The sequence below is a fragment of the Carya illinoinensis genome, chromosome 4 (genome assembly GCF_018687715.1).
Source record: "Carya illinoinensis cultivar Pawnee chromosome 4, C.illinoinensisPawnee_v1, whole genome shotgun sequence".
Taxonomy (NCBI): domain Eukaryota; kingdom Viridiplantae; phylum Streptophyta; class Magnoliopsida; order Fagales; family Juglandaceae; genus Carya; species Carya illinoinensis.
This window is the reverse complement of record NC_056755.1, coordinates 27,703,854-27,722,291: the sequence shown is the minus strand read 5'-3', so window position 1 is coordinate 27,722,291 and position 18,438 is coordinate 27,703,854. Positions and strand designations below refer to the sequence as shown.

The window sequence follows — 18,438 nt, the reverse complement described above, 5'->3', positions numbered from 1 at the left end:
TGGCTTAGCAATATTATACAAGGCCGTTTAACACATCCTTGACTGTAACAGCTAGCACACATACTATTCCAATTTTTGATGATGTCCGAAACTGAAAGTCTTCATCCCTTTCATTAATTAAAGAAAACGCGTGTTGTCCCAAGTTAATCCAGTGAAATGCATTGACCGGGAAAAAAAAAAAAGGGATGCCGTGAAAAGGAAAATAATCATCCAACTTCCTGAATCGTAGCTTCTCATTGACTACTTTTGTCTCAATCAATCAGCTGCTTATTTATTTAAAAAAAGAAATTCAAGGCATGGGAAAACGTCCCTTGGTCAATAGTCCTGCTTTTAATATATAGGTGTTAAAGAAAACCTTTAGTTCGTGCCCCAACTTTCATTTTCTAGTCTTTTATTTGCCCGGACATGAGCCATTTTAAACAGAGAGAGATCCAAAGGGATAAGCATCTGCTGAAGGTGAAATGCATTTTATTTATTTATACAGTACTCCGTCATTTCTTTTAGTCAAAAACAGAGTCCGTTGAATTATTCAACTTCTAATAAAGTAAGTACGGCATCAACACAAACATAAATTCCGCCAACTAGTCTCTGTTCTTCATAATTGCCTTCCTAGTCTTCAAGGCATAAACTAACCTTGCCATTTTGTGGAACATGGCAATTTCCTCAAGATGGCTGTTCCTCCTCTCCGCCATTGCCATACTAACTGCACAAGCCGTCGCGCAGACAAACCCGCTATACCATTTCTGTATAAACGACAAGGGCAACTACACCTCCAACAGTACCTATGACAAAAATCTGAATCACATCCTCTCCTCCCTCTCCTCCGGCGCCAGAGTTAACTACGGGTTCTTTAATTCCTCTTATGGCAACAACTCTGACGAAGTACACGCAATCGGACTTTGTAGAGGGGATTCTAACTCGGATGACTGCCGCAGTTACCTCAACAACGCTGCGTCTGTTCTTAAACAGAACTGTCCCGTTCAGAAGGAGGCAATTTTATGGTACGACTACTGCATGTTTCGCTACTCAAATCGCTCTATTTTTGGCCTCTTAGAAACTAGTCCTAGTTTCTATATGTGGAACTTGAATAACGTATCGGCCAATTATTTGGATCAGTTCAATGATGTTCTGAGGACCTTGTTGGAAGGCTTAAGAGATGAAGCTGCAGCAGGTGGTTCTCTTCGTAAGTACGCAGTAAATAACACAATCGCACCCCAATTCATGACGCTATATGCACTTGTGCAGTGCACGCCCGATTTATCTCGGGAACAATGCGACAACTGCTTAACTGGGGCTTTCGGAAATATCCCACAATGTTGTAGTGGGAAGCAAGGAGGTAGAGTGATTACACCCAGCTGTAATTTCAGGTTTGAGATCTACCAATTCTACAACTCTACAGCCGAGGCGTTGCCGCCGTCGATCTCGTCGCCACTAGCACCACCAGTTTCTCTTCCTCCTCCATCTTCAAACAATACCAACAGTACTCCGAGTGCAGGTACTCACGCCATCCTTCTCACAATATAACAATTAAAAGAAATATATACCGTATTGTTTATTGGTTTTCCATTTTAGCAATCAGTTTCTTTCGTCTTTGTTTCCTCCATTCTTCTGACAAAAATCTTGGTCTGTCTGTCGATTCCAAAGAAATATATTCTTAGGTATTGTTTGGATGGATATTGTTTTACAGTGAGACGAGAGGAGAGACGATTTTAGTTAAAAGTTAAAAATTTAATAAAATATTATTAAAATATATTATTATAATTTTTAATTTTAAAAAAATTAAATTAAAATTTAAAAATTTGAATTATTTATTATATTTTATATAAAAATTTTAAAAAAATTATAATAATAAAATAAGATCCCTTACTGTTATTTATCATTTTTTAATAATATTTTTTTGTGATAAATCTTATGACGTTCCATCGAAATTGATAGATGTGAATATGATATATATGTTTTTCAACGCACAAAACCCTCATTTTATGGCCAGGCGCTTCACCCTTCTATTCTCAGAAAAAGATAAGCTGGTAGTTTACGAATTAGTCAAAGGAAAATGAAAGTTTTATTGTTAAATATATCCATCAAATTATTTACTCATATATTTTTTTTAATAATAAGGGAATGATTATTAGTGAATTTATATATTTTTGATGGTTTTTTAATGGTTAAAGAAGTTTAAAAATTTATTAAAACAATATATACAAAAAAAAAAAAAAAAAAAATTCATTTGTACTAGTGTGACATTAAGTAGTCACCTTAATATTGTCTATTTTTATATCAAATGAAAGATAATTTTGTAATATTAAAATTTATTTTTAATAGAATAGAATGATTGAACGTGAATTGTAAAATAGTTGTAAACAAATTATAAGCATATCGTTATCTTTTTCTTTGTTCGTATAAGAAAGAAAATTTGACGGAATAATTTATAAAATAAGAATATTTTTAAAAATATATCCAATTTAGAATATGACTATAAAAAATTATTAGGGGGGTTTGGATAGTTAGTTGAGATGAGATGAAAGTTAAATCAAATATTATTAGAATATTATTTTTGTTTTAGAATTTAAAAATTTTGAATTTTTTATTATATTTTATTTAAAAATTTAGAAAAATCGTAATGATTAATTGATATGAGTTGAGAGCTTTTTTGTATCCAAACATCCCCTACGTGTATCATTATTATTGGACAATACTACTTGGACTAATAAGTGTAAATGTATTTTTTTCCTACTATTTTTTATATATTTTTAAAAAAATATCAATTCATCGATAGGTACTTCCTTAATCATTAACTAAAAAAAAAAAAAAAGAATCAATCCATTTTGCCACAGCATTTTCCGGAATGATCCGATTGTGATTGACGTGGGGCCTTTGTTTATGTTGCAAATTTTAAAATAGTTTAGTAGATTTGAGGACGAACAAGTTTATGATTCGCAGGAAGCAAGAGCAACACATCTCGGACTGTCATCATTATAGTTGTGCCAACTGTTGCTTTTGTGGTACTAATCATCTCCGTCTGCGTTTATTTAAGAGCGAGGAAGCCAAGGGAGAAAGTCGAAAGTAAGTAGCATGCATGATTCAGTTTAATTTGTTATTTTATTCTTTAAAACATAGGCTTTGTATCAGATTCGTCCATGGATACTATAGTCCATATATGCATCATGTGCTTCCATTTGCAGTAGTTGTTATTTTATATAAACAATTCGAATTGGTACTGTTCATCGATGTAAGCGAATATTTTAAATTTGGTTGCTCCTATTCTTAAAGAATGAACTCAATTGATTTGTTAAATGTTGGCATGTACCGAAGGTCATCATGTGGATGAAATTAGGAGCGTCGAATCTTTGTTGTTTGATTTTGGCACTATTAGCCTTGCGACAGATAACTTTTCTGAAGCAAATAAGCTCGGACAAGGTGGTTTTGGGGCTGTTTACAAGGTAATTACTACATAGGGGTAACAATAATTAGTTAAATCAAGTTAATTATCCATTTTTTCTAACGATGCCTATTCATTTCACTCTTGTATATTATTATCAGGGTAAACTCTCCAATGGACAGGTTATAGCTGTGAAAAGACTATCAAGAAATTCTGGGCAAGGAGATTCAGAGTTTAAGAATGAGGTCTTGTTGGTTGCCAAACTTCAACACCGTAATTTGGTTAGGCTCCTAGGCTTCTGCTTGGAAAGAAAGGAAAGGCTTTTAGTATATGAGTTCGTAGAAAATACAAGCCTTGATCACTTCCTTTTCGGTATGCTTGCATGCACTTCTAATTTCATATGATGTTGTATGTATGCATACTATTATTTTTGGTCCACAAGTTTTGTCGAAATTTGTTCTACCATGCAGTTTTACTTAACTGCATGAAGCATGCATTTACTTCTAATTTTCTTGGATTTGTAGATCCAACCAAACGTGGACATTTGGATTGGGAAAGACGGTATAAAATCATAGGAGGCGTTGCTCGTGGGATTCTATATCTCCATGAAGATTCTCGACTTCGCATTATTCATCGCGATCTTAAAGCCAGCAATATCCTTCTAGATGCAGATATGAACCCAAAAATTTCAGACTTTGGCATGGCAAGATTGTTTGTATTAGATGAAACTCAAGGGAACACAAGCAGAATTGTGGGGACCTAGTAAGTATATATCATGATTGAGGAGAGCTAATTCTTACATTTGCGTCATAGAATTAAGGTTAACATGCTAACTAAGGCTTATTTTGCTTCCAAAATCGAGATAAAGCAGACGATAATTATGGAGATATCTATTGTTATTCAAACAAAACTTATAATTCCTTAATGATCTCAATGTGCAGTGGATATATGGCTCCAGAGTATGCAATGCGTGGACAATTTTCAATGAAGTCCGATGTCTATAGTTTTGGTGTATTAGTATTGGAGATATTGAGTGGACAAAAGAATAATTGCTTCCGAAGTGGGGAGAATGTGGAGGATCTCCTAAGCTATGTAAGAATCATTCTTCGTGCATTTTCCAGTAATTGCTATAAGATTTGTCTTTACACAAAAACAAAATACATAAATAGAAGATTCTTCTCTTTGATATTGTTTGTGATCTTTTTGTATTATATCTTACAGGCATGGAGAAATTGGAGGGAGAACGCAGCTTTAAATATTGTAGATCCGACAATGAAGCCTGGCTCAACAAGTGAAGTAATGAGATGCATCCACATTGGATTACTATGTGTTCAAGAAAATGTAGCCGACAGACCAACCATGGCATCAGTCGTTGTCATGCTCAATAGCTACTCCACCACTCTTCCAGTGCCTTCACAACCTGCATTTTTTATGCACACTAACATGGAATCTGAGATATCATCTGGATGGCAGCATAGCATAGGGCTTACAAATAAGTCAGAAGAGAGACCTAAAGGGAGCTATGTCCAGGCCTCACAAAATGAGGTTTCAATTACTGAGCTCTATCCTCGCTAGTGCTTCATGCACATATTATGGTGGTCCATGATTGATCATGTGGTTTGTGGTTATAGTTTGAGTTCAAACTTCGTATTTAAAACTTGGGTTAGTTTCGTTTTCTTAGCTTGTTTTGTCTTTCTGTTTTTTGTGAAATGAAACTTAATAAGGATTATGCTTTTATTTTATTTTTTGTTTTTGTAGTCAAGGCAACAATCACCCAGTGGCGTTGAATTTATCTTCCTTCCATGTGGAGTATAAATTTATATAACAATTGTATAATTTATTATGTAATTTTCATCTAATCTATCACCATCAACAACATAAAATTTTAAATAAGTTATTAAAAAATCAATATTCTATCAATTAACTAATATATAATATCAATTAACTAATTATATCGTAATTATAGAAATTAATAATGTAATTTTCATCTAATTTATTATCATTGACCATATAATTGTTTTTAATTGAATTAGTTACATAATCCATATTAATAAGTCAATTAATTTTAATTTAGTATTTTAAATAACTTTTTTTGTTAATCCATTTTTCCAAAAAGAAGAAAAAATAATAAGTAATTTGGTTGGACTGAATGAAGTTAATGAACCAACCGGACTGGATGGATCGGTCTGGTCTGGTCCCTAAGGATGTTCGGTTCGGTCCTATCTGGAAAAAATGATGGACTGTACCCCAAACCGAGCCCTTTTTACCCCTAATTGTGTTAAGTCTGTTGTTTGGGTTGATAAACATGGGCGATAATGTTTTCTGGTTCAGTTATAATGGAAGTTCTTCAACTTCTTCTTATTAAAAAAAAAAAAAAAATTTGCTAAACAAATTTATCTTAACACCAATCTTATCTTTTGTTGCTGACACAATGACAAGAGTCATAAAGAATAATAAAAACAGAAATAAAGAAAAGCTTGCCATTAGAAAACGGTGCTTGCAATCATCATTATCATTATTTTTTACGGCAACAGGCCATAGATGAATATTTGAAGGATCAATATCAAGGATCAATATTTTAAGGCGCTGGCTCATATTAGAAAACGATTTGTACATTCTTAAATTATGCTAGTTCCTTAATTTCATTTGAAAAAGTGGACAGATGATCTTAGACTTACATTAATAGTTTTTAATGATGAATCTCACTTTTTTTAAAAGGAGATGCATGAGACTTTACCCTTTAAGAGTACTATACCTACAAAACTTTCTCAACTCCATGTCTTCCCTATTAACCAAAAACGTCTTATTAACATCTTATATATATCCACATCAACATGATACCCCCAAACATAGAGGTCTTTCTTAAATATGCATGTAAAAACGTACCTATAGATGATCGAGTTTTGTAAAGTTTTTAACCACCTCTTGTATCACTTTAGAAAAAACCCAAGCCATTGTTTTCCTTGCTGTACAAGTGTTTAATTCCTTTTGCGATTCTTTTATTTGTATAATTGGGCCTGAAAGTGATTCCAAATCACTGCAACCCCTATAATTTGAACAATCAACGAATCCTCACGAGCACCGAACTTGCCGCAATGACTTAATTATGTACTCCTAAGTTTTCTAACCTTTTTTTGGAAAATGAAAAACCCTCACTAAATTTGTGGAGAACTTTGCAGTGGAATTGTCATGGATATAAAAAGGGAGACAGACACGCAGCAAAGTTGCTTGGTTGACTTTTCACCGTTGTTGGAGTACTGGATGGATTGATTCGAATTATTATCCATTTTATTAACCTTGATTGCCAAGCAATCATTTTTCCTTTAATATTATTATGCATAGAGACATTTTTAATTCAAATTACACATTATTAGAGAGTTAATCAATTGTGATAAACTTTATTGTATATACGTATTTGATCAAAATAATGTAAAATGCAATAAGCTAGTCGATGCAACTAATTAATTATGACGAGCTGTAGGCTATAGCTGACCTTGGCACTTGGCAGCCACCCACAAGCAGCATCGAATGCATTAAAAGAACATCCTTTGTGACTTCACTTTGATTTGTCAGTGTCGATTGAACGTGTGTATAGAAAAATTTTTATTCTTCATCTTAAATTATTTCATTTTTCATTTGCACATATTGATGATTGGTATAAAAAATTATTTAAAATCCACCACGATAATGATGTGATTAGGGATAACAACTGCCACAATTATATATAGAAAAATACTTAATGCAGTCGGGCTGGGTAACAACAGGGGAGTCATTGCCCTCGTGGAAAATAAAACGATTTGTTTTGATTTAATGACAAAATGGTGTGTTTCACATTTTCCCTCCCGTCCTTCTCTTCCCCAATGAAACTGAGTCACTTCTTCAGACCAACTCTTCAACTAGCAAGTCTCCCTCCTTTTATCTTCCCCATGAAATCGAAGACCCACACAAAATTGAAGACCCACAATAGAGTTCTCTAGTTTCTAGCATCTAGAAATAGCTCTAATTCGAAGGGCCATCCGAACTCGCCGCGAGGTTCAAGTGCTATGGGAACTGCATCCAAAAAATACAGTGTGAAATAACTTTATCATCAGCATGTACAGAGATCTATGCTAATAGATCAAACGTGCATGTAGGAAATAATATAACTAGGGTGGAGAGTAAGAGAGTGATTACATTTCTTAGGTAATCTGTGACGCCCCCAAATCCCCACGCCCGAACACGGGGAAATCGAGACGTCCGGATGGTGACAACCCGGGTTGTCACCATCCGGACGTCTCGATTTCCCCATGTTCGGGCGTGGGGATTTGGGGGCGTCACAAGTGGTATCAGAGCGGTTTGGTTCTGGGTAAAACCACATGTCCCGTAGGCAGTACCAGAATGTTTTTTTTTTTAAAAAGTTGTGTTTTAAAAATTATGTTAAGTATAGTTGTTTTATTTGTTTTATTTGTTTGAGCTTGTTTGTTTGTTTTATTTATTTAGTTATGTTTTTGGCATGCTGGTTTCTTTTGTTTTTTGCTGTGTGGTGTTGTTTTTGTTTTGTTGGTTTTATGATGTTCTTTTTTGTTTTCTTAAAGGAGGGTCAAGAGTGGTGTTGTGGCAGGATTATGGGGAGACCAAGGAAAAATACTCAGGAGCCACGGGACAATACCTCCAGGGATGACTCCATAGCCGAAGCAATTCGGCAGATGACAGAGTTTATGCAACAGAGTGCGAGGTCTCAACAGGCAGGGCCTTGGCCACCACAAGGACCTTGGCCACCACAAGGGGGTCCTTGGCCACCATCAGGAGGGCCTTATCCACCATCAAGAGAGCCTTGTCCGCAACAAGGAGGGTTTTGGCCACAACCAGGAGGTCCTTGGCCATATCAGAGAGGGCCTTGGATGTATCCAGGAGGGTCCAGTAGCATGGTGCAAGCCGGATGCACCTATGAGCGCTTCCTGGCGCATAGGACTCCACACTTCACTGGAAATGAGGATCCACTTCAGGCTGGAAAATGGATCAAAGATCTGGAGAAAACTTTTGAGGTGTGTGGATGCACTGAGGCACAGCAAGTACTCTACGCCAGCTATCTCTTATAAGGTACCGCTTCTGATTGGTGGGATACCAAGAGGGTGCTGCTGGAATCTGAACTGGGATCTTTCGCTGCGGTGACCTGGCAGCGTTTCAAGAAGGAGTTCAATGACCGCTTCTTTCCCCCATCGGTAAGGAAACAAAAGGCAAGAGAGTTCTCCAATCTGGTCCAAGGGGGCGCGACAGTGGAACAGTATGCCCGGAGGTTCATAGAACTTGAGCGGTTTGCTCCTCACCTTGTCGCCACTGAGGAGATGCGAGCAGATCGTTTCCAGGAGGGGCTGCGTCATGACATACGCCGTATGGTGGTCAGCCATCGGATATCCACTTTTCAGGAATTAGTGGATGTAGCTACCCTTGTGGAGCGGGAAAATAATCTGAGTGTGGGTTCCCCTCCAGGGCATAAGAGGCGGAGTTTTTCTGGTGAAGGAAGCAGCTCGGGTTCGCCCCAGAAGTTTGTTCAGCAGACCGGAACTCGACCTCCAACGTCCTCAGGTGTTCGTATGGGAGGACGGGTGCCTATTTGTGGAGCTTGTAATAGAGCTCATGAGGGCGAGTGTCGGATGAGTAGCGGACCCCAGTGTTACCGGTGCGGCCAAGTAGGACATATCGCTCGGGATTGCTCCGTCAGAGTTCAAGAAAGCCGTGGAGGTAGACACGGTGGAAGAACTAACCCGAGACAAGCAGTGCAAGCCCGGGTTTATGCTGTCACACCCGGAGAGGTGGATGATGAGGCACCAGCGACCCATGATGCTGGAATAATTACAGGTATGGTTTAATTTAATTTTAAGTTGGATTTAATTTTTGGTGTTTGTGGTTTATTCTTTGCTTTTTGGATTTCATGGGTTGATGTGTTTGGTTCAGGAAGAGTCCGTTTGTATGAGTTTTATGCTTGTACTTTGTTTGATTCCGGTGCTTCACGGTCGTTTGTATCTTCCACGTTTGCTCGGGTGTGAAATTTGGTCACGGAGCCGTTGCCGAAGTCTATGGTAGTGGCTCTACCCGATGGTGAGATGGTGTGGTGTTCCAAGGTTGCTTTGGGATGCCCGTTAAACTTTGAGGGAAGGTTCTTGGATGCGGATTTGGTGGTGTTCAAGCTGTTGGGCTTCGATATTATCCTCGGGATGGATTGGCTATACCGATATTCTACGAGTATTAATTACAGAAGTCGGATAATTAGCTTTCAGCTTCCAGATGGTGATTGTCTGGAATTTGTGGGGAGTAGATTAAAAGAAAAACCGATAATTATATCGGCGATTCAGGCAAGACGAGAGATTGCATGGGGAGCGGATGCATTCTTGGTGCAGATGGTGTCCACGCCGTCTGAGAAGAAATCTCTGGCAGACATTCCAGTTGTGGAAGAGTTCCCCAATGTGTTTGTGGATGACTTGCCCGGACTACCCCCTGTTCGGGAGATGATGTTTGTTATAGACTTGGAACCTGGAGCGGCTCCTGTGCATAAAGCTCCTTATCGCATGGCACCGGCTGAATTGAAAGAGTTGAAGACTCAGTTGCAAGAACTGGTAGAGAAGGGATTTATTCAGCCTAGTACGTCGCCGTGGGGTGCACCAGTTTTATTTGTTAAGAAGAAAGATGGAACTCTCCGTATGTGCATTGATTATCGGGAATTGAACAAGGTGACCATCAAAAATAAATATCCTCTCCCGCGGATAGATGATTTGTTTGATCAGCTTCAAGGAGCAGCCGTGTTCTCTAAGATTGATCTGAGGTCGGGATACTACCAGCTGAGAATCAGAGACCAGGATGTGCCTAAAACTGCTTTCAGGTCGAGATATGGGCATTATGAATTTAAGGTGATGCCGTTTGGGTTAGCTAATGCCCCTGCAGCGTTCATGGATTTAATGAATCGAGTGTTTCGACCTTATCTGGATTCCTTTGTGGTAGTATTTATTGATGATATACTGATTTATTCCCGAGATGTTGAAGAGCATGTGTATCATCTTAGTCTGGTACTTGAGAGGTTGAGAGAACACCAGCTATACGCCAAGCTAAGCAAGTGTGAATTCTGGTTGGAAGAAGTTAAATTCCTTGGGCACGTAATTTCCCAGGGCGGAGTGGCTGTTGATCCTAGTAAGGTAGAAGCCATTTTGTCATGGCAGCGCCCGACTACAGTGCGCGAGGTCAGGAGTTTCTTGGGGCTCGCCGGATACTACCGAAGATTTGTAGAGGGTTTTGCTCGCCTATCCGGACCTCTCACAGCTTTGACTCGGAAGAATACAGAATTTTTTTGGTCAAAGAAATGTGAGAGAAGCTTCCAGGAATTAAAGAATAGGTTGACAACGGCACCAGTGTTAGCACTCCCAGAACCGCATAAGCCATTCGTAGTCTTCAGTGATGCGTCTAAGTTTGGTTTGGGTTGTGTCCTTATGCAGGAAGGACTGGTTGTAGCCTATGCATCTCGTCAGCTAAAGGACCGTGAAAAGAATTATCCGACGCACGATATAGAATTGGCTGCGATTGTTTTTGCCCTTAAGATCTGGCGGCACTTCTTGTATGGGGAAGCTTGCGAGGTTTTTACCGATCACAAGAGTTTGAAGCATTTGTTTTCTCAGAAAAATCTGAATATGAGGCAGAGACGATGGCTGGAGCTAATCAGTGACTATCAGTGCGAGATCAAGTACCACCCGGGAAAGGCTAATATAGTTGCTGATGCTTTGAGCCGGAAGTCACATTTGGAAGATGAAGCCGAGCCGTCAGAATTGGAATCGTTGCTTTGTGGGATGAGAAGGCTCCTTATAGAGAGTTCGCAGCAAGTAGAGATTTTGTCTTCAGTTCTTGATATTCGGGTAACTGATTTTGAAGAATTGAAAACTCTCCAAAGAAAGGATCCGAAGCTGCTGAACATCAGGAAGAGAGTCAGAAAATCTCGAGGGCCGTTGCACTATAGCATGGATAGTGATGGGATACTTCGGTTCCGAGATCGCAGAGTGGTCCCAAAGGACTCAGATTTCAAAGAACGGATCATGGCAGAAGCTCATGCGGCCCCGTATTCAGTTCATCCCGGCAGTACAAAGATGTATCGAGACTTGAAGAAAAATTACTGGTGGGATGGAATGAAGAAGGACGTTGCCTTATATGTGGAGAAATGCCACACGTGCCGTCAGGTGAAGGCCGAGCATCAGAGACCTGCAGGTATGCTCCAACCCCTCCCTATTCCTGAGTGGAAGTGGGATGACATCACGATGGACTTCGTAGTGGGTTTGCCGAGAACGCCTAGTGGGAAGAATTCTGTTTGGGTGATTATGGACCGGTTAACGAAGAGTGCTCATTTTCTGCCTGTTAATAACACCGACTCTTTGGGTAAGTTGACCCGTTTGTATGTCAAAGAGATAGTGCGGCTACACGGCGTACCAAAGAGTATAGTGTCGGAGTTCTGGAAGAGTTTGCAGGCAGCTTTGGGTACTAAGTTGAAATTCAGTACTGCTTATCACCCGCAGACAGACGGCCAGTCAGAGCGCACCATTCAGACTCTGGAAGACATGTTGCGCGCATGTGTCATGGAATTCCAAGGAAGTTTGGAAAACCATTTGCCGCTCATCGAGTTTGCATACAATAACAGCTTCCATGCGACTATTCAGATAGCTCCCTATGAAGCTCTTTATGGGAGAAAGTGTAGGTCGCCCTTGTGTTGGGATGAAGTTGGGGAGAGTAGGGTAATTGGACCCGAAATAATTCAAGAGATGCAAAGCCAAGTCCGGATCATCAGAGATAAAATGGCGGCAGCTCAGAGTCGTCAGAAGAGTTACGCTGATACCAAGAGGAGAGAGTTGTCGTTTGAAGTTGGTGATTGGGTTTACCTTAAAGTCTCTCCCATGAGAGGTGTTAAGCATTTTGGTAAGAAGAGGAAGCTAGATCCGAGGTACGTCGGCCCTTTTCAGATTCTGGAGAAGGTAGGGTCCGTCGCCTATAGAGTTGCCTTGCCGGATTATTTTGGGGATGTTCATGACGTCTTCCACGTATCATCCCTGAAGAAGAGCTTTGGACAGCAAGAGCCACGCTTCGTCGACCCAGCGGGTATTCAGTTGCAACCGGATCTCACTTATGAAGTTGTTCCGTCGCAGATCATGGATTGGAAGGAGCAACAGTTAAGGTCCAAGACGATACCTTTGGTTAAGGTGGCTTGGGGAGATCCGTTAGCACAAGACTTCTCTTGGAAGCGAGTAGAGGACATGAGGGAGCAGTACCCGTATTTGTTCGAATAAGGAAAGTATGTGTCTTAATCTTGATCACAGATGGTTTATGTGCTTTCTTGTGGCTTGTTTTGAGTTGGTGGTTGATTTGCAATTTCGAGGACGAAATTGTTTTTAAGGAGGGGAGGATGTGATGACCCGCTTTTGAGTGTATTTTCGCTGAAATGGTTGTTTTTATTTTAATTAATATATTAGTTTAATTATTTTGATTTATTTGCGTTTTAAAATTTGGTTTTTTAGTTTATTTGATGTTGTGTTTTATTTCTTTTAGTTGTTTTGTGGTTTTTAATCTCTTTTTGGCGGTTTAGTTTTGTTTCCCGGAATGAGGATTGGACCTCATCTCTTCTCTACATCTCTTTTCCTTTTTCTCTTCTTTTTCCTTTTTCTTTTTTCTTTTTCCTTCTTTCTTTTTTTTCTTTCTTTTCTTTTTCTTTCTTTTCTTTTTTTCTTTTTCCTCTTCCCGCTCGAGCACCCCCCCGGTTTCTCTCTCTTCTCTCTCCTCACCCACGGCCGGAATCTTCTTCAACCCAGACCGCCGCCGTCCGGCCACCGTTTGGCTCACCGCCGGTCTCGTTCGAACCCCCTCCCTCCGGTGCACCTTCCCACCAAATATTTCCCCCTGCCGGCCGGCCGTTTGGCCGGAAATCCTCCTCAAAGCCCCACGGTTTTTCGTCCGATCCGCCGCCGTCGCTCCACCTCCGGCCACCATTTCTTCACCACTTCATCACCGGTCCCTTGCCGTCCTAAACCACCCATTTTCGGCCTCCAACGACCACCGGAACAGCTCCTACGAGCTTGATCTCCGATTTGCGTCTTCCGGCCTATTTCCGACGATTCCGCCGTCACCCACGGCCAACCACCACTTCCAATAGCTTCACAATCATCCCTAGACCATTCCCTATCAATTTCGTGTCCTAGTTTGTCCCCGTTCAAAAGTGGGTTTTTCACAACCCACGGCCACAGTGAATTTTCACCTTGCTACATGCATATTTGACTCGTAGGATAGAATTACTATAGCTCATATCTTAGATGAATTTAGTTTGACTAATTCAATGTTGGCTAAATGTGGACGATATTAGCTAATTTTGAAGATGAATTAGCATTTGGCTAAGCTAATGCTAGTGCTCTAATGACTAATTTTGGGATTTGAGAAAGAGTTTCTCAAATATACCTAAAAGTATCCTATTGTTAGATAGTTTTATAGTTTTCTACAAGCAATAATCAAATGGTACAATAATTTAATATCTTCTGAACCTAGTAGGTCATATAAATATTGTTGATCTCCGATTCAATTTTCAGTTCTTCTCACAAAAAATTATAAATCTCTTACCAATCTTGAAGGGTTTCATAGCAAATATGTACATCCCATGCACATGTGAATTGATGTCAGGATTATTTTCACAGATATAAACCAACAAGACACTACAAAAACACACACACACACTCTCTCTCTCTCTCTCTCTCTCTATATATATATGTGTGTGTGTGTGTGTATATATCCTATCTCCACCCATTTTTTGTAACCAAACAATATATTTATTTTCACAAATTTTATATTTAATTATTTTCACTACAAGAAAAGTACTTAATTGTGGCTATTTTCTTTGAAAATGATTATTTTTTGCTAAAATGATTCTATTTTCATCGTAAATAGTCATTCTCGTTGCAAATAATTTGTCACAAATACTTATTTTTCTTGTAGAATTTACTCTCTTCACATACTTTTCAAGTTGCATGAACTGGACTGAATATTTTCATTTAAGCTTGCCAATCATTTGTTATTTGGGTTCCTATTAGCCACTATCTTTTCAAATATGAACACTTAAAAAATAAACAACAAGAAAATCTTAGAAATCACAACACAACACATGATTAAAGTAAAATATAGCAACGAGGTTTGTAGATGCTTGAAGAACATGATGCAACACTTTTTGGGTGAAGGGAAGGGACTTGTATTTATTCACAATAAAACACTTTCCAAAAAGTTTTAACCCTATTTGGACATTGATATCCACTCATCTTCTAAATAAGAGGAAGAGTTTTGAAATCGACATAATTTGCATATGTAAGAAACTGAGATCTCTTCCCTCAATGGTTATATTCAGCGATTGGTTTGTTTTTATTTTGACTAAATTATAGATAATTTAGGATAAAGATATATTTTTTTTCGATAATGGCCATTCAAAATCTTCAGAGTCCAAAAAAAAAAATTAAGATTTTTATCCAAAAATCATATCAGTTCATATTTTATTTTTACCACATTTTAAAGAAATACTATTAACAAATTTATTCCCAATGCAAATAGGTGAAACACTTATAATAAGTTAGTGATGTTTCATTCCTAATTAATTTATTGAAAGGCTCCTAAGATCTCCCTTACCTTTTTTTTTTCTAAGTAAGCAAATTATCATTTAGATAATGAAAAACGAGATACATGAGGACAGGGTGGGCTTTCCAACAAACACCCCATTAAAACAACCACAATGCAAAAATGAAGAAAAACAAAAAGATAAAAAAGTAGGTCTTACAACAAAATATTTGGTCCCCACCCATGTCATACAAAGAGGACACCGTCTCAAATAATATTTTTTTACAGTTCGCACGACTATGCGAACTGTCGAGCCACTGTTGGAGGTGGTGGAAGTAGAATATGCACTATGGTTTGTTGTCTTGAGCTGTTTCTTGGAGAGACATGTATTCCTTTTCTCAAGATCATCAGTTAGGAAAATTGAAAACATAGCAAGAAAATCAACAGGGCTGGACTGCAGTGGGCCAATTTTCTTCGTGCACACCTGTGGTGGCACGTGGAAACCACATGTGGTGATTGTGACATGGGGGGGGGGGGGGGGGGGAATCTAAAAGATCTTAAGGTGGGGAATCTATTGGTACGGCGCTTGCAGCTGATGGACTCATCAGGGCTCGGCAGCTTGTGAAGGCCACACGTGAAATAAGCAACACGTGAGGGTCACATACCAAGAATTTTTCCGTGGTTTTACTTCATCTCAGTAGATCGGCAGCTAGAAAGTTTCGTGGTGGGGCGTGTGTTGATAGGTGGTCATTAGAGTGTGGTAGATTTGACCAAAAGCGGAAGCGGTGGAAAGGAGAGAGGGGAAAAAAAAAAAAACTACCATGAAGGCATATATACAAATCAGGACTAGAAAATGAATACAGAGGAAGGTGAGAGCTAAGGCTATTATAAATATCTTATCGTAATCCCCCATGATTGCAACATTTATGGCTATTATAAATATTTGTGTGATTTTCTATAATAAAGATTTTCTACAATTTTAAAAAATAGAAATAATATGTAGACCCCACTATACTTAATGCTACACGTAGACATCATTGAACTCATCATTTAATGTTATATTAAATGTGGAGAGAGACATACTATAACTCCTATCTTTGTGATGGAACTTTAAGAAATTTTATTTAAAAATGAGACGTAAATTATGACCGTTTTAAAACCTTTGATTTCCTCCCCTGGATATAAAATGGGACTAATAGAAAACAAAACGTAAAGAATAAATGGAAAGGGAAATAGGCTAAGTTCAAAATCCAACCTTTATTCTTGACCCCAAAATAATTATATTTTTTAACATAAATAAAATACAAATCTTATAGATATTTTTAAGAGAAATAAAATCATTTAAATAAAACGTGTTTCTAAAACTATATCATTTAGTGTTATTGAACCAAACCTAATTTTTATAGAGGTTAACTTTAAAAATTAGGTTTGGTTCAACCTCTATAAAAATTAGGTTTCGTTCAATAACACTAAAAGTACTCCATTAAAATAATTTTTTACTCATAAATATTTAGAAGATTTTTAAAACACTTGGCTTAATTTAAAAATCATTTGCTATGTCTAAAATAAATATTTAAGTTTGAAAACGTTTAGGCAATGCTCGTGACCAATCTAAGGGGTAAATGAGAGGTTGGCTACAGTGGAGGAAGATGCTCCATTTCGATTGGTGGATGGGTTACGATGGCCTAGGCCATGACAAGAAGTGCTAGGATGGTTGTATGCTGCAATTGAAGAGGAGGCCAATTCGGTGGCTTTCTTCACGATGGTTGGGATGTAGGTTGTGCTATTTAGGGGTTATATGTGGGTTTCGACTTCTTTGGTGGTGGTTGGTACTCTACTCAACCATCCTTTACTGGTGCTTGTGTCGGTGAATGGTACCTGGTATTTAATGTGCTCATCAAAACCCATTCCTATGCGATTGGGTTGGCGTGATTTTTCTAAAGGTCCCCTCCTGAACCTTTATTTTTTAAATTTCATTTGCAAACGTGTAAAAATAAAAACGAGGGGTGTAATAAAAGGACTTCCCAGGACGTCACCCATCCTAGTACTACTCTCGCCTAAGAATGCTTAATTAAGGAATTCTGATGGGATCCATTGCAATAGTACTAATATGATCACATCCATCAATGTTGTCGTAGAAAATTCTTATAATCCTTGTTCCTCTTTGTCGTGTCACTTCGATCCCCTTGCAATCTGGAGTTATGATTGATACCTATTGATACACAATAGAGTTAGGCTGAATTTTCTGAACTCCCTCTCCTAGGTCGTTGTATTTTAAAATTTAGCTTCCAAACATGTGAAAATAAAAATGAGAAGTGCAAAACAAGGGCTCACAGGAGTTCACCCATCCTAGGACCACTCTCGCCTAAAAATGCGTAATTGCATAGTTTTGATAGAATCTAGTGCATTAGTGTTTGTATGATTGCACCTATCATAGTTGTTATTGAAAATTCTAATAATCCCTATTCCCCTTGGCCGGGTCACTTCCGGTCCCCCTACAACTCAGCGTTTTGATCAATACCAATGTGATCAATACCTATTTGCAAAACCATCAGCATAAACATGTTATAAGGTTAAAACAAAATCTACATCTATTATTTCCTTATAAACTCGTCACTGACAAGACAAGAAACACAAGTTGCACAACAAACTGATAAATAAAGCTAAGCACAGACCTAAATTTTCCAAGGATGGACTAAACTTCTAACAAATTTCTCCAAGAACTCATTCTAAAAATTACTAACCATTTTATATGCCAAAACCGAAATGAGAGAGAACAATCTCACTTACAAAGTGCAAGGTTTGATCCGAAAAGGAGTTCTCCAACTCTACTTTGATTTTCTCTCAAGTGGGTTCACTAAAAGGAGTTTGATCCGAAAAGGAGAATATTTTTCTACTTCTTTTGTTTTCTTCGAAAAAATTCTAAATGTATGATGTATCAGAGGGATTTTATGGAACTAAAGAGATTGCAAATTGAGTCAAGGGAAGCAAATGCAATAAACAAAAATAGCTTTTGATAGATGTTTGGAAAAGGAATACCCAAGTCTCAGGTCACTTTCTCACATTAGGTGTACCAGGGAGTTTTTACAATCCATAATTTCCTTCAAATGTAATACCGATCAATGTTAAAACACTTGGGATGATGTATATGATACGTGCACAAGCAAAATAATATATGAATAACCTCAATAAATTTCATTTCAATCTAATGTTCAACATGCAACTTAGAAATAAGGATCTACACCCCTCAAGTATCCTTCGTGCTTTCAATCAATGAAGGATCAAAAGGAATCAAGAAGCCCTAACCTTGGCTTTAAATCAGAGATGACAGAAACTTAAAGGAGTAAGAGTTTAAAACCAACATAAATCCAAAAACCCCCCATTGAAACCCTACTGCTCGAAAGCTTCCCTCGACTTAGGTTATGAAATTACTCACTCATAAAGTATGAAACTACATTATTAATCAAGAA

General features: G+C 38.2%; 1 protein-coding gene and 1 pseudogene across 2 annotated transcripts; one reads left to right on the top strand and one right to left on the bottom strand.

The window, feature by feature from the left end:
- Positions 1 to 470: 470 nt before the first annotated feature.
- LOC122306942 (putative receptor-like protein kinase At4g00960) lies at positions 471 to 5,176 on the top strand. Of its 2 annotated transcripts, XM_043119520.1 has the most exons (8): positions 860 to 1,001; positions 1,117 to 1,495; positions 2,941 to 3,063; positions 3,313 to 3,440; positions 3,541 to 3,751; positions 3,904 to 4,141; positions 4,321 to 4,471; positions 4,601 to 5,176. In XM_043119520.1, exons 1-8 carry the CDS (start codon positions 999 to 1,001, stop codon positions 4,952 to 4,954), a joined length of 1,587 nt encoding a protein of 528 aa, XP_042975454.1. In that variant the 5' UTR covers positions 860 to 998; the 3' UTR covers positions 4,955 to 5,176. The 2 variants fall into 2 exon arrangements, with proteins under 2 accessions (XP_042975453.1, XP_042975454.1); XM_043119519.1 differs by having other exon boundaries at positions 471 to 1,495.
- An 11,795-nt stretch (positions 5,177 to 16,971) lies between these two features.
- On the bottom strand, positions 16,972 to 17,090 carry LOC122308696 (annotated as a pseudogene).
- Between the last annotated feature and the right edge of the window lie 1,348 nt (positions 17,091 to 18,438).